The following is a 15,863-nucleotide window of genomic DNA, read 5'->3' on the forward strand; positions in this document are numbered from 1 at the left end:
AGAGCTGCTAGAGATCACTAGGCGACCAATCACAGCTTTCCTACCAGAGGAATACAGTCCTACGATCCCAGAGCACGCGATGACGAGCGTACACACTATGAAATATTCTGAACGACGCCACAATATATTATAAATTTATATATAGTGTGTACCCATCTTGACACTTAGGGCACATGTTTTTATATTAAGTAGTCGACATGTATACAATTACTTATTCAATTTATTTCAAAATTAAGGATTCAACCGCGAGTGCGCCAATACTTTGTCAGTGCATTTAAAAAAAAAATAAAAAAAAAAAGATATCCTTTCGTTGAAATGGAGTATTTAGCAAGATTCGTAGAATATCCCCCCTCCCCAAAATATTTCTAATTTGGTAAATAAGTAGCATAACATTAAGCAGTAAGCAGTAGGTGGGTGAGAAGTCTTTATTTTACAGAAGATGAAATGGTTCAAATCCCAAATTGCAAAATTCCCTTTATTGTTCTAGTTTTGCACAGGATTTATTCTCAGACACGCTAATAATGTGGGGCAGGGTCACCAGACAATGATAACATTTATCTTCATAAAGCCATACAGTAATTCATCTTGTGATTAGAGACTGATGCAGCAAGCATAATCATTTACAATAAAACCCCTCATTGCCACCTGTTCCGTAGCCGAAACCGTGACTCTCCTCCGCGACATCCCCCATCAGTGACCATATGGGACCTGCATTCAGCATTTATACAGCCTGACCTTTGCTCTAATCATAGATTGAACTAATTAGAATTTATACTAATTTGGGGTTGCCGCACATTTGCGTTACCTGCCGACTTATTAAAAAAGGTATTTTTCCATCGTCCGAGGACTATTTATTTTTGGTTTGTACAGATCTTACCACCTTCCTTAATTCTGTGTTTGTCACCAAAACTTTATATCATCTGGGCAGAGCCAATTTATATTTCATGTGTATACAACACAAACTGCTGGACACAGAGCAGAGTCCTATCCACAGGTAATATGAAATCTGAAGTCATCTCACCCTGCAAGACATGAAGGTCTCGATGAAAAACAAAGCTACAAAAAGGTGCATGTATAAGACCATGAAAATAATACTATAGTTGTCCAAAAGGTGGAAAACTCCTTTAAATAAGCCCAGTAAGTCTAATTCTGGCCCCCAGCAGGCTTACACCTGATTCATAACAAGCTATTTGCATTTAACAGTAGTTTGATTGATGGGTGCCTGACTATTTGGGCCAGGGGTACACACGACCGAGGTAATATTACACTCCGTATAAGTGAGCAATTATAAAAAGGTGCAAAAAGCTACCGGAAAACCGTTCATATATACATGTGCAAGGAATAGAAATTAAATATAATGGCAATGATGTTGGACAATTAAGATCAAGTAAGGAAAGGCAAATGAGAACCACGTGTGCAAACGTTCAGCGCTCGTTTATAGTTAAAAGAGAAAGGTCCCAAAGCTTCCTTTCCCGTTCCGCTTAAACTGGTTGTCCGCGACGGAGACGAACATCCCCTGAGACATTATCTGTTCGTCGTCGGCTGTCGTTATTCCCAAGGTGCTCAGTCTTTTCTTGTGTATCATGGTCTTTCTCCTGGAATTTGCAGCCAGTTCAGTAGCGATGGCCTCGTTCCCGTCATCCTCCACGCCAGCGATGCAGTAGTCGCTTTGCACTTCGGCAAAGGGAGGACTGCGTTCCTCGTCCCCATTAGAAGGGTCGGTCTGGCCGGCCGGCCTCACCTCAGAGGGGGCGGGATTCAAATTATTCTCTACGGGATCTTCAGGCGGCTCAACCGGATCTTCCGTCTTCATCATCTCCCCCGACGACGCCTGTATCGCATCGGGATGGGCTTCTTGTTCTGCCATGTTTGCATCTGGAGGTTTATCTGGGGTGGGAGTAAAATGAAGACACGTTTCAACAGGTAAAATAAATAAATATACAAATACCCCTCTCTCATCGGGAATAACGGCTGTGACACTTCCTCAATGCTCTTAAACGCCACCATGTGGCGTTTCTGTAGGTATCGGTCTGAAATACCGACAGCCGGGATCCTAGGAGTCAGAATCCCGACGCCGGGATCCCGACAGGGTTAACATACCAACACTTGTTAGTGGTTATGCCAATCCTCCCCCTCTCCATACCCTAAGTGCCTGAACCTAACCTTCCCGCACCCTCAACTTAACCCTCTCCCCAAACCTGATACTTGCCTTCGGCATCCCGGCGGTCGGGATGCCGGCACCGGGATTCTGACCGGCTTCTGTATTCTGACACCAGTAATGTAGGAGTCCGCGCTGGAATGCCGAACGCATACCCTTCTGTAGATTATACTTGGAATCGAATTTCAATGTGTATTCTGTGAGCTAGAGCCATCCTGGGCACTTTATAGCCCCAAGATCTTTTACAGAGCATCCTTCACTCAAGCATGGAAGACCCAGACCGCAACAGGTAGTCGTTACTTTATGCTCTACAGGGATGATGCATCGGACATGAAATCCAGGGCCTATATATTCAAGTGAACAGGCTAGAAAGTTTCTGCATGTTTGATGCAACGGAACCAATCATCATTAAATCATACAACTGTCAGTTTTCGAAGTTTCACTGGAGGAATGAGCGCTTTCTTCAGATGTCAATAGCCCTCTGAGCCCCATTCCTAACTATTGGAAGGAGATCCGGAGTACGAAAAAGGCATCAGTTCGCCTCCTACAGCCTTTGCTCCAAGTTTATGCATGTGCATCAACCGATCGTGATGAGTGAAGAAAAAAAAAAAAAAAAAAAAAATTTGTGGGTCCTGGGGACCCTTCACTTTAAAAACCTTCGTGGTTTCTGGGTCTCATCACATTATGCGGCTTGAGGGCAGGCAGCAGTTGGCACAGCGCTGGGGGGGCAGGCAGCAGTTGGCACAGCGCTGGGGGGGCAGGCAGCAGTTGGCACAGCGCTGGGGGGGCAGGCAGCAGTTGGCACAGCGCTGGGGGGGCAGGCAGCAGTTGGCACAGCGCTGGGGGGACAGGCAGCAGTTGGCACAGCGCTGGGGGGGGCAGGCAGCAGTTGGCACAGCGCTGGGGGGGGCAGGCAGCAGTTGGCACAGCGCTGGGGGGGGCAGGCAGCAGTTGGAACAGCGCTGGGGGGGGCAGGCAGCAGTTGGAACAGCGCTGGGGGGGGCAGGCAGCAGTTGGAACAGCGCTGGGGGGGGCAGGCAGCAGTTGGAACAGCGCTGGGGGGGGCAGGCAGCAGTTGGAACAGCGCTGGGGGGGGCAGGCAGCAGTTGGAACAGCGCTGGGGGGGGCAGGCAGCAGTTGGAACAGCGCTGGGGGGGGCAGGCAGCAGTTGGAACAGCGCTGGGGGGGGCAGGCAGCAGTTGGAACAGCGCTGGGGGGGGCAGGCAGCAGTTGGAACAGCGCTGGGGGGGGCAGGCAGCAGTTGGAACAGCGCTGGGGGGGGCAGGCAGCAGTTGGAACAGCGCTGGGGGGGCAGGCAGCAGTTGGAACAGCGCTGGGGGGGGGCAGGCAGCAGTTGGCACAGCGCTGGGGGGGGCAGGCAGCAGTTGGCACAGCGCTGGGGGGGGCAGGCAGCAGTTGGCACAGCGCTGGGGGGGGCAGGCAGCAGTTGGAACAGCGCTGGGGGGGGCAGGCAGCAGTTGGCACAGCGCTGGGGGGGGCAGGCAGCAGTTGGCACAGCGCTGGGGGGGCAGGCAGCAGTTTTGGTATAGTTGTGGGTAAGGTACTTTTAAAAAAAAGCTGGTTTCCTTCATGCCTGTAGCACGACAAAACCCAGCCAGCAATGTAAACTTTTGCCGCTGTTTATTAGCATCGAAAGTCTGTATTTTAGGGATTCCAAGCCTGGGACCGGAGCAATACTGAATAGCAGCAGTACATCAGGATCCACCAATTTGTGACAAGTTGGACATAGAATTGGTGTGGGACCATTGGGTCCTAATAATACATAGCCCTCTTAGTCCTTTGAAACTGGAAGTGAGTGTGCAAGAGCCACTTGGCAATATAGTCACAGCATAGTGCACAGATTTAGCCCATGTCAGACGTACCGGATAAAGCTGCAGAATAAGTTAGTGTACATCTGGTGCTGTAGTGGTTTGCTCTACGCACATGCTACGTACCATGTAATGGGTCAGCCGTTAGGAGTCCCAATATCGTTACGCATTCCTCACTATGTTCTAAGAACCATTACAGTTTAAGAGAAGACTACAATAGTATTGTGTGTAATCCATTTAGCCGTAAATGTAGGTCCCCTTAGCCTGCCCGTATACATTTAAAGATACAATGACCGTTCTCTGCTGTTATATAACACTTCACTGACTAATAAACCAATAAAAGTACATACCAATAATTGTTTTCTCAAAACAAAGCATGCAGAATTATAAGTACATTGTTCCCTTCTTGTAGATGTAATTCAAAGTAGCAAACCCACAAAGGTCTTTTTTTGTAGCTTAAAGAGCTAGATCCATAATTTTCAAGTTCTCTTCCTAGGCTATCCTACCACAAATTATTATCTCCTTTCCAAAATCTCTCTGGAGGGAAACCACATATGACAAGCAAACACAGGCACTCAGCATGTCATGTGATGGCAGAGGTGGGGAGGAGGGGGGTGTCAATGAAAACAGAGCTCTGCGGGACATTCCAAAGACAATACTCCCTACATGTGTCATGCGACTGTGGTAGTCACGTTAGTCACATGACATTGCGAGAAACCTGCAGAATGATCCATCGTTAATAGCAGCCTGAAGAAACAAACCAAGGAAAATGGTAATTACCATGCTGCTTCTTATAGTCCTCCAGTGAATTATGACTGGATACATTTCTACACTCCCCATATAGTTTCACTTGAGCAAGTCAGATACTTCAGACAAACGGAACTCACCTTCCATGAGTGTATCCGGTCTTATACATCCCAACATGGCGCTAGGTTTCACCAACACAACAGCATAGCCCTCATTGTTATGAATGACGTTGTTTTCCAGGGTAATTTTGGGAAAGTCATGTACCTCGTCAATGAAATCCTGAAAACGGAGGACATATTACCACATATGCTGAAATGCTTTATACACGGAGCATGATGGAAAAACTAACTGTTCTGTCTTCTCTCAAATTCCCCACTGTAGCTTTGTTACTCAGCCACATCCCAGTTGGTAGGGAAAAAAAGGCAGCTGATATAGGTCAAAAAGCTGAAACGGCAAAGCATGTTAGGGATTCATGTGGTGCCATCACGGACCAAGCCGGTGTGTGAATGTGCAGTTTTTTCAGGAGTAGATCTATTGCTTAGGAGAATGTTAACCCTTCACTAAGCACCACCGTGCTATAACAGGTTAGTGCATCTACACAATACATGCGTCAACAAAGACCATCTTCTGTTGGATATAGAACCTAACACAGGAGTCAATTATGGATGGAACTGAACAAGCTGGAAACAAATCCCTTTAGCAGAAAGTTCAATACAGTACTGTTGCAATGTAAAACACTGTAAAACAAATATATTATAACAGATAGGTTTTTACAATTGTGGCCACAATTTATACTTAAACAATGGATGCAATGCGAGCATATAGTAAACACTATATCGATATAAACTTAGTATTGTTGCAAAACGTAAGCAACTGGAACTAAAGTAACCTCTGTAAATGAAAAGGATATTCTGTTGCAATTCACAGTCAGCATGGTGTATTGGAGTCATGCAAAGAAATCATGTTTGCTGAATAGCATGCAGTAAGCCCATGATATTGGATCTGTATATGTGGAGCTTATATCTTCCTGTCAGTAACTATCTAATAATAACAGACTTGATGCAGGATTTTTGGTGTTCCCAAAATAAATTCCAGCCTGTATGCAAATGTCTCATCCACAATATACCGCTTGTTATAGTGTGTCAGTTCCAAATCGGGGCCACAGTGAAACAGAATAATCGTGTACGCAAGCGGCTATTGCCGTGTGCCTACTCGCGCTTCTGTGGCCTCGGAGTCTGCAGGGAGCGGCTCCTCTGGTGCTGGTAATTGAGACCCGGCCGGGTGAGAACAGAATGATTCCAATTGAGGCGCTGGGCTGTTAGCCGACAGAGTGTAAATAGCGCTTGGCTAATACAGTGTAGTGTGGAGTTTCGTCATTATGACCACGTGACCCAAAAAGACGACTCAAAAAGATGAGACCCCACAGTATCCAATGTGCTTATTTAAGCTCTAGCTAAATTGAGGTCACAGGTGAATTTGATCGCAAATTAAACCAAGTCAGTAAGACTGCCTCTGATTAATTGCAATAAAAAATATATCTGTATTGCTAAGGCATTATTGCATCAATATTAACCACAAAATAATAATAATATATAAAATAAAACGCAATCATTTCTGTCATCTCGAGGTGATGAATCTTTTGACATTAAGTCCTTCATCAATTGCAACAGCTCCTATGTTGTTTACGTCATTATTTGTGACTGTATCATGATGTATATAGAGAGGACTACTCGTAGCCTTAAGGTGAGATTCCTTGAGCACAGGCGGATTATCCTGAAAGGATAAAATACGCACGGATTATCTAGACATTTCTTGGAACATCACAAGAAAAATCCACGTGCACTTTATCTTTCGGGGATAGAATTGGTTAAACCCACTACTCGAGGGGGGGGATAGATACAGAAGGTTATGCATTAGGGAGAATTATTGGATACATAAACTGGGAACTCAATGAACGCATCAAATTTGACCCCTAACTACACCTGTCCCATACCCCTCAATTTTATTTTAATTTTATTATTCCTCCTTTCTCCAACTTGATCTGTGATTATAGGTACTGCTGTCGATTATTTGGTATCCTTCCATTGGTTATATTAATACATATCGGAGTATTAGTGGTTTGAATGGTACACATTCATTGGTAGATGCTTTAAGAGATGTAGCTTTTATTTAGTCTATTAGGGATATTCAATATGGGTGCGATAGCATTGTTTTTTGCGTTAATATCACTGGTTTTATTTTTACACTGTACTCAATTTCAAAGGCTTATTGCAGTTTTGAAAAGTCTTTGATAAAAAACGGTGATAACTTTTCACCATTGAATAGGTGTCGAAAAAAAGTGCAGAATTGGGGTTTAGGGGTGCAGATTTAAAAAAAAAAAAAATAGCCTGTATCCCTGAGATTGACATTTAAAAAAGAACTGTGTCAAAAAAAAGGTAAAAAAAAAAATAGGGACACTCCAAAAAATGAATTTAAAAATTGGGGTGCAAAAAAAAAAAAAAAATGGGGAAAAAAAAAATTGTTAAACAATAGGGAAATAGGTTCAGGGCTGTTCTGCAAGTATGCGGCAGGTGTCTTCTAGAATAGAATTATAGCGGCAGATGCACAAATGCAGAATTTTAAAAAAATTACTTTAGGGACACCAAAATATGCTAGTACCCATTTTCATGTACCCCAAATTTGATGGGACCACTTAAAAAAACGAAAAAAATAACCTAAGTGCTCTTATGCATCACTTCTTCAATGTCGGGAAAAAAGCACCTGCTGCGGTTATTTAAATCCCCGACTTTCAATTAAAGGCTAAAACGGGGGTACTCATAGTGATCCCCCATGTTTTTACTACTTTAGGGGGGGGGGGGGGTCATACAATTTTTTTAAGGAAAAATTCGTAACTTTACGCAAATCCAACTTCGGAGTTTCCCGTTTTCGTTAATTTTATATTGAATACGGGGATAAGCGGGAGCGCGCACCATACTTTAACGCAGAAAAAAAAACTCCGATATGAAACTTTAACTTCGACAGTGAAGTTAATGTTTCATATTGAATACCCCTCTGTCTATACTACCATATTTTATGTATTGAGACACGCTCAATAAGATTACTATGTTTTTTCTAAACATTGAACAGTAGTTTATTTTATAGATTAAAACACTTTTTAAATATATATGGCATTATGGGTTTTTGTGTTTGAATTATTATGCATTAATATGTGAAGATCAAGGGGGGGTTTCTTTGTATCTACATGCCGCACATGTATGTATATAAACACGTATATATCCATATGTGTTGTATAAATAGTAGATATTGAACTGAGCTGTATATGTATGTGGGCAATTTTATAGGCACATATATGAATATATCTTTAACCATTATAGCACAGGTTCTCAAACTCGGTCCTCTGGACCCCAAACAGTGCATGTTTCCCATGTCTCCTCATAGAATCACAAGTGAGATAATTACATCACCTGTAGATCTTTTAAAATGTGTCAGTGAGTAATGAGTACTCCTGTGCACCTGCTGGGAGACCTGGAAAACATGACCTGTGTGGGGTCCTGAGGACAGAGTTTGAGAACCACTGCATTATAGTATATATTAATTGGTATGCATATATGTGGAGTAATCATTGGATTGATTTTTATAAAGTATTACTCTCACTGTAATCTTTTTGTATTGTTTATCTATTTATTTTTAATTCTTATTTTAATATTTTTATACATTAATATTATTTTGTGGTTAATATTGATGCAATAATGCCTTAGCAATACAGATATATTTTTGTTGCAATTAATCAGAGGCAGTCTGTAGAGGGAGTGTTACTGACTTGGTTAAATTGCGAACAAATTCACCTGTGACATCAATTTAGTTAGAGCTTAAATAAGAGAATTGGACACTGTGGGGTCATATTTTTGAGAAAGTCACGGGGATCGTGACGAAACGCGTTAAGGACCTCCACACTGCACTGTATTAGCCAAGCGCTATTTACATTCTGTCGGCTAGCAGCCCAGCGCTTCAATTGTAATCATTCTGTTCTCACCCGGCCGGGTCTCAATTACCAGCACCAGAGGAGCCGCTCCCTGCAGACTCCGAGGCCACAGAAGCGCGAATAGGCATACGGCAATAGCCGCTTGTTTAGAGATTATTCTGTTTCACTGTGGCCCCGATTTGGAACTGACACACTATAACAAGCGGTATATTGTGGATGAGACATTTGCATACAGGCTGGAATTTATTTTGGGAACACCAGAAATCCTGCATCAAGTCTGTTATTATATCTTCCTGTCAGTAACTATCTAATAAGCTCCACATATACAGATCCAATATCATGGGCTTACTGCATGCTATTCAGCAAACATGATTTCTTTCCATGACTCCAATACACCATGCTGACTGTGAATTGCAACAGAATATCCTTTTCATTTACAGAGGTTACTTTAGTTCCAGTTGCTTACGTTTTGCAACAATACTAACAGTTTATATCGATATATTATAACAGAGGTTATAGTAAACACTATATGTGTTTTACATTGCAATAGTACTGTATTTATTTATGATTGATATTGTGGAAGAGTATTTGTGTATGTTTCTATTATATTTCTAATTACAGCTCATGAGATTATGACCCTTGTGTCTCAAGTGTAGAAATTGGTATCCTGTCACTTCTAGATACTCAGCGCAGTTCATACACAATTTACAGCATCCTTTAATTGTAAACCCTCACAGGAGGTTTAATAGATCTGCTGCAGTATATTTTGAAATTGACGGGTTCTTTTTGATTGTCCTATTAGAAGCGCCTTGGATATTGTTATCTTTAAGTTCTTAAGTTGACCCTTATGGGGAATATCCATCAAAGAGCCTTCATAAACTAAATCATGGGGGTGATATATTAAATAATCCAAGTTACCCATAGCAACCAATCAGCTTCTAGCTAGCATATATCTAGTCCATTCTGTAAAATGATAGGCAGAAGCGGATTGCTTGCTATGGGTAACTTATTCACTTGTCCTTTTTAGGTCTGATACATCTCCCCCCATATTCTCCAATAAAATTAACTTATTTTATCAATAATTGTTTCTGCTGTGATATCATACACATTTCTGCTTTTAACTTGCAGGTTCCTAACACACGTGTATAAAACAGGCTACATGAAGTGTGCGTGTGTGTGCGTGTCTGCGTGCTCCAGTTCCGCTACCTTGATGAGAATCCCGTCTCTGCAGTGGTGAATCCCATTGTTAAACAAGCTGCAGTTACTTCCAGGATAGATCTCCACCCCCGCGCCCTGGAACATACATGAACACACATTGTGAGGAAGCCGCGCTGATGCAAGACATGTAAACTCTACTTTTGTTTCCTTCAAACTTCTGTTAAATAGGTTTTGTACATGGGGGCAGGCCGGTGCAGTTTGATCCAGTATTCAATAAGGTAACCAGCTTTACCAACCATTGCCTGACTGAAAATGGTACAGACCTGCATCCATGGATAATGAGACTTTGCATTAGATCATAGTTGATGTAAGGTTTAACATCACTGCCTCGTAGCACTGAGGTCTTGGGTTCAATTCCCACCGAGGCCCTAACTGTGCAGATTTTTTTATGCTCTCCCCATGATTGTGGGTCTGCTGTGAATGACTAAAATACTCTGTAATGAGCTGCAGAATGTGTGTACGCAACATAGATAACGGGTAATAAATAAATAAACCTTGATTAAGCGAAACAGCCCTGTACGTGTGGGACGACATTCTTACAAACTAGACACTTGTACAGGCTCTGACATCTGTGCGCATGCCTGTACCCTACAGCCATAAAGGCGAATACCATTATTCAGATCAAGTCAATGAGTAAGGATTTATCTCCATTTACGACGTGCATGACCGATTCACATGGAAAGGGACAAATAATGCGAGATCTACATCGTCCTTGCTCATCACTTGTCTGTAGCCCGTTGTGTTACTTTTGTGTTCTTAGGGCCTGATTCAGAGCCGGACGCTCTGACCAGAACGCTCGCTCTGAATCAGGGCCCGTCTCCATGAAAATGGAGCGGCCTCCTGGCCGCTCGCATAGCTGTGGGGACCGCCCACAGCATATGTGAGCGGCCAAAAAGATGGTCGCGATGGTCTTGACCATCGGACTTGCGACGGAGACCTTGCGGTAGGGTCTCCCTGCCGCAAGCCCTGGAGTGATTTTGGCTCTATCAGAGCCAAAATCACTCCCACTGACATCACTAGTGATGTCAGTGGGGCCGGCTTCAGACGGTAGGCGTTCCCATGGGAACGCCTCCGTCTGGCAGGCACGCCCCCGGCACGCCCACCAAAGGGGGCGTGCTGTCAATCAACATCGACAGCACGCCCCCTTTGGTGCGAGACCCGGAGCGATGGGAAGCCCGTCGCTCCCCGGGTCTCGCGCATGCGCACGACGGAGCTCCCTCCGTCGTGCGCATGCGCAGTGGGGAGTCTGAATGACCCCCTTAGTTAGTATTGATGTGCACAAATGTAGTAAGTGGCCAACTTTCCCCACGTGCGCAGGGAGCAATCACAGAACATTAGAAGATGACCCCCTTCACCTTTGCTCCATACAAGTCACAGTACTTCATCAGTAGCTCTGCAGACTTCTTCACGGTGATCCCCGTAGTGTCACATTGTAACACACAGTTCTCCAGCTCTGTCTTACCGCTGAGGATACCTTCAATGAGAAAAAAAACAAAAAGATTGGTGAAACCCAGCACAACCAGATGCTACAAAAACCAGGGTCTCAAAGACTGACGCTTACGTCTGGATCTACTTACTCTGAAGAAAGAAGAAAAAATAAGATTAAAAACATGTTCAAAACCCTATTTAAGATCCTGCCACTCGCAGATCTTTATTTACAGCAATTTATATAGCGCACACATATTCCACAGATAATATTTGGCTATTCACATCATTCCCTGCCCCAGTATACACACGGGTTAATCTTTGCCAGTACCCAAATAACGTACCAGTCTGTACCTGTAGGAAACCCATTCAAGCAGAGGGAGAACAAACAAACTCCACAGTTAGGGCCGTGGTGGGAATCTAACCCAAGACCTCTGGCGTTGGGTATGGGATGCTCAATGTCAAAACACTGACAGCAGCATCCCTATGCTCAGAATCCCGACAGGGGTTAGCTAAGTATCCTGCTCTTCACCCCCTAACCCTCCCTTCTTGCATACTAAGTGGTGCCTAACCCCAACCCTGTCTGCAGCCTAACCCCCCCCATGGTGCCGGAACCTAGCCCGGGATTCCGGTGCCGGTGTTCTGGCCGTGGGTTGGGGTTCTGGCGCTGGGATTTCGACCACCAGCATCCCGATCGTAGGCAAATTCACTAAATCCCGACCTCTTTGCTGTGACGTGGTAATGCTAACCACTACAGCATCCGTGCTGCCCACATCTTTTATTCAGGACATTTACAAGGGACACCTAACAAGCGATATCTCTGGTGTGTATTCACACCTGAGACATCTCACCTGACACCGCAGTACAGGGCACAGCTCAGCACATGTGGCTGTATTCACACCGGAGATAACGTTACTCTCACCTGACACCGCAGTACAGGGCACAGCACAGCACATGTGGCTGTATTCACACCGGAGATAACGTTACTCTCACCTGACACCGCAGTACAGGGCACAGCTCAGCACATGTGGCTGTATTCACACCTGAGACATCATTAGCCTCACCTGACACCGCAGTACAGGGGACAGCTCAGCACATGTGGCTGTATTCACACCCGAGATAACGTTACTCTCACCTGACACCGCAATGCAGGGCACAGCATAGCACATGTGGCTGTATTCACACCTGAGATATCATTACTCTCACCTGACACCGCAGTACAGGGCACAGCGCAGCACCTGTATTCACACCCGAGATATCGTTAGTCTCACCTGACACCGCAATGCAGGGCACAGCACATGTGGCTGTATTCACACCCGAGATAACGTTACTCTCACCTGACACCGCAGTACAGGGTACAGCGCAGCACCTGTGACTGTATTCACACCCGAGATAACGTTAGTCTCACCTGACACCGCAGTACAGGGCACAGCACATGTGGCTGTATTCACACCTGAGATATCGTTACTCTCACCTGACACCACAGTACAGGGCACAGCGCAGCACCTGTATTCACACCCGAGATATCGTTAGTCTCACCTGACACCGCAATGCAGGGCACAGCACATGTGGCTGTATTCACACCTGAGATAACGTTACTCTCACCTGACACCGCAGTACAGGGCACAGCGCAGCACCTGTGACTGTATTCACACCCGAGATAACGTTAGTCTCACCTGACACCGCAGTACAAGGCACAGCTCAGCACCTATGACTATTCACACCTGAGACATCGTTAGTCTCACCTGACACCGCAGTACAGGGCACCGCACGTTTTTTAATTGAAAGAGGCCAGCACGCATAGGGAGTAAGTAGACAGAAATAAAAGCGCCTCACAAGACTTTTTACTATAGAAAGAACCATAAAAGCAGCAGGAATATGACTGGGACCAGTAAACGAGCTAGGTTTTCTTAATTTGAGATTTTCATTTACAAATATATTACTTAAAGCATGAATATTTTGCATTAGGGAATGGTTTAATTTTAATAACACAAGTTTGCTGTAATTGATAGTAAAAATATGAGATATGGTAAGAACTTACCCTTGTTATCTCTATTTCTACGAAGTCCATAGGGTTCCACAGGATACCTTGGGGGGTATAGGTGTGACGTCAGTCGCAGGGCACCAAAGAGTTAAGCTTTCAGCCTCCCAGGATGCACTAGGTCCCCCTCCTATACCCCGCCCCCGGGCCAAGGCACCTCAGTTAGTTACCAAGCCATAGGCCGGAGGAGGAGAAGGAAGAGAGAGAACAAAGATCTGGACACATACAAGAATCACATTCTCACCAGAGGGAGACGGAAAACCGGTGACCAGAGCAAAGCCCATCTGCAGCACAGGTGCGACAGGGCGGGAGTCCTGTGGAACCCTATGGACTTCGTAGAAATAGAGATAACAAGGGTAAGTTCTTACCATATCTCATATTTTCTACTTCAGGGTCCATAGGGTATCCACAGGATACCTTGGGGATGTCCCAAAGCAGTATCCTTTAAGGGTGGGGACGCTCCTGTGCAGAAAGGAGAATCCGCCGCCCGAAGGAAGCATCCTGAGAGGCGAAGGTGTCAAACCTGTAATACCTCACGAAGGTATGGACAGAAGACCACGTAGCAGCCTTGCAGATCTGAACTGCCGAGGCACCACGTCGAGCTGCCCACGAAGGACCCACAGACCTAGTGGAATGAGCCTTCAGAGAAGGAGGGACCGGTAGGCCTTCATGAAGATAAGCTTCAGAAATAGCCATACGGATCCAGGCTGCCAAAGTTTGCTTTGAAGCAGGCCAACCCTTTTTACAGAAGCCAAAGAGGACAACAAAGCGTCCGACTTCCTAAACAAAGAAGTGCGGTCAACATAAGTCCTTAAGGCCCGCACAACATCCAAAGAGGCCTCACCCACGGAAAGACCCGGTGAGTTAAAGGCCGGAACAACTATTTCCTCGTTAACATGAAACTGGGAAACAACTTTGGGAAGAAACTCGGGCCGAGTGCGGAGCACTGCCCTGTTCCCATGAAAAACCAAGAAAGGGGGTCTACAAGAAAGAGCCCCTAACTCAGAAACACGTCTGGCTGAAGCAACGGCCAGAAGGAAAACAGTCTTAGCTGTTAGCCATTTAATATCCACTGAGCCCAGTGGTTCAAACGGCGGTCCTTGGAGAGCCCTCAGGACCACAGCCAAATCCCAAGGCGCCACAGGTGGAACAAAGGGCGGCTGAATACGGAGAACACCTTGCATAAAGGTGCGCACATCCGGGATTGTAGCAATCCTACGGTGAAACCAGACAGATAGGGCCGAAACCTGTACCTTCAAAGAAGCAAGGCGAAGCCCATGATCTAGTCCCGCTTGCAGGAAGGCGAGAATCCGAGACAGACGAAACTCCCGCGGTGCATAACCTCTCGGTCGACACCACTGGAAGAACGTATGCCACACGCGATGGTATATCCTCGCGGAAGACGGTTTCCGAGCTCGTAACATGGTACGCACCACAGAGCTGGAAAACCCCCAGGACCTCAGCATGGCCGTCTCAACAGCCACGCCGCCAAAGACAGCCGAGTCAGGTCCGGGTGAAGACAAGGACCCTGAGACAGAAGGTCCAGTCGTAGCGACAACCGCAGAGGACTGTCCACGGACAGACCCTGAAGGTCTGAGAACCAGTGCCGTCTGGGCCACGCGGGAGCTATCAACAGGAGCGTCCCTCCTTCCTGTTTGAATTTCCGGATTACCCGTGGAAGAAGGGAGACCGGAGGGAACAGGTATGCGAACCTGAACGTCCACCGGACGGACAGAGCATCCACCAGAGACGCCCCTTCGTCTCTTGTGCGAGACCCGTACACCGGCAACTTGTTGTTGTGCCGGGACGCCATGAGGTCGATTTCTGGAAGACCCCACCTGTCCACCAGTAGTTGAAAAACGTCCGGGTGCAGGGACCATTCCCCTGGATGAACGTCCTGGCGACTTAGAAAGTCCGCCTCCCAATTTAGCACTCCCGGGATGAAGACCGCTGATATGGCCGGAAGATTGCGCTCCGCCCAAACCAGGATCCGAGAGACCTCTACGAGAGCCGCCCGACTGCGAGTTCCTCCTTGCCTGTTTATGTAGGCCACGGTGGTAGCATTGTCCGACTGGACCTGCACCGGGTGACCCTGGAGAAACCGCTGTGCCTGCAGGAGAGCATTGAAGACCGCACGGAGTTCCAAGATATTTATTGGAAGCTCCGCTTCTGTCGGTGTCCACCTGCCCTGGAACAAGTGTGGACCCGAAACTGCTCCCCAGCCCCGAAGACTGGCGTCCGTTGTCAACAGGACCCAATTTGGAACCCAGAACGGACGTCCCTTGTTGAGGTGGGTCGTCTTTAACCACCACGCAAGGGACAGGCGAACCTCCGGGGTGAGCACAATCGTCTGGAACTTCAGAGACTGAGGCAGCCCGTTCCACTTGGACAGGATCAGGTGCTGCAGAGGTCTGGAGTGAAACTGGGCGTATTCCACCATGTCGAACACCGACACCATGGAGC

The 15,863-nt window shown here is 46.0% G+C and overlaps 1 protein-coding gene across 1 annotated transcript in view; it reads right to left on the reverse strand.

Moving 5' to 3' along the window:
- Positions 1–407: 407 nt before the first annotated feature.
- SHCBP1 (SHC binding and spindle associated 1) overlaps positions 408–15,863 on the reverse strand; it is a 35,473-nt gene continuing 20,017 nt past the window's right edge. Inside the window, exons 10-13 of the mRNA XM_088451120.1 lie at positions 11,290–11,408; positions 9,923–10,009; positions 4,875–5,013; positions 408–1,887 (exon numbers count right to left, since the gene is read on the reverse strand). Coding sequence (XP_088307246.1) covers positions 1,442–1,887; positions 4,875–5,013; positions 9,923–10,009; positions 11,290–11,408 — 791 coding nt within the window. The 3' untranslated portion in view covers positions 408–1,441. The remainder of the gene's footprint in view (positions 1,888–4,874; positions 5,014–9,922; positions 10,010–11,289; positions 11,409–15,863) is intronic.

The sequence above is a fragment of the Taudactylus pleione genome, unplaced genomic scaffold, assembly GCF_031769625.1.
Source record: "Taudactylus pleione unplaced genomic scaffold, aTauple2 ptg000537l, whole genome shotgun sequence".
Classification (NCBI taxonomy): domain Eukaryota; kingdom Metazoa; phylum Chordata; class Amphibia; order Anura; family Myobatrachidae; genus Taudactylus; species Taudactylus pleione.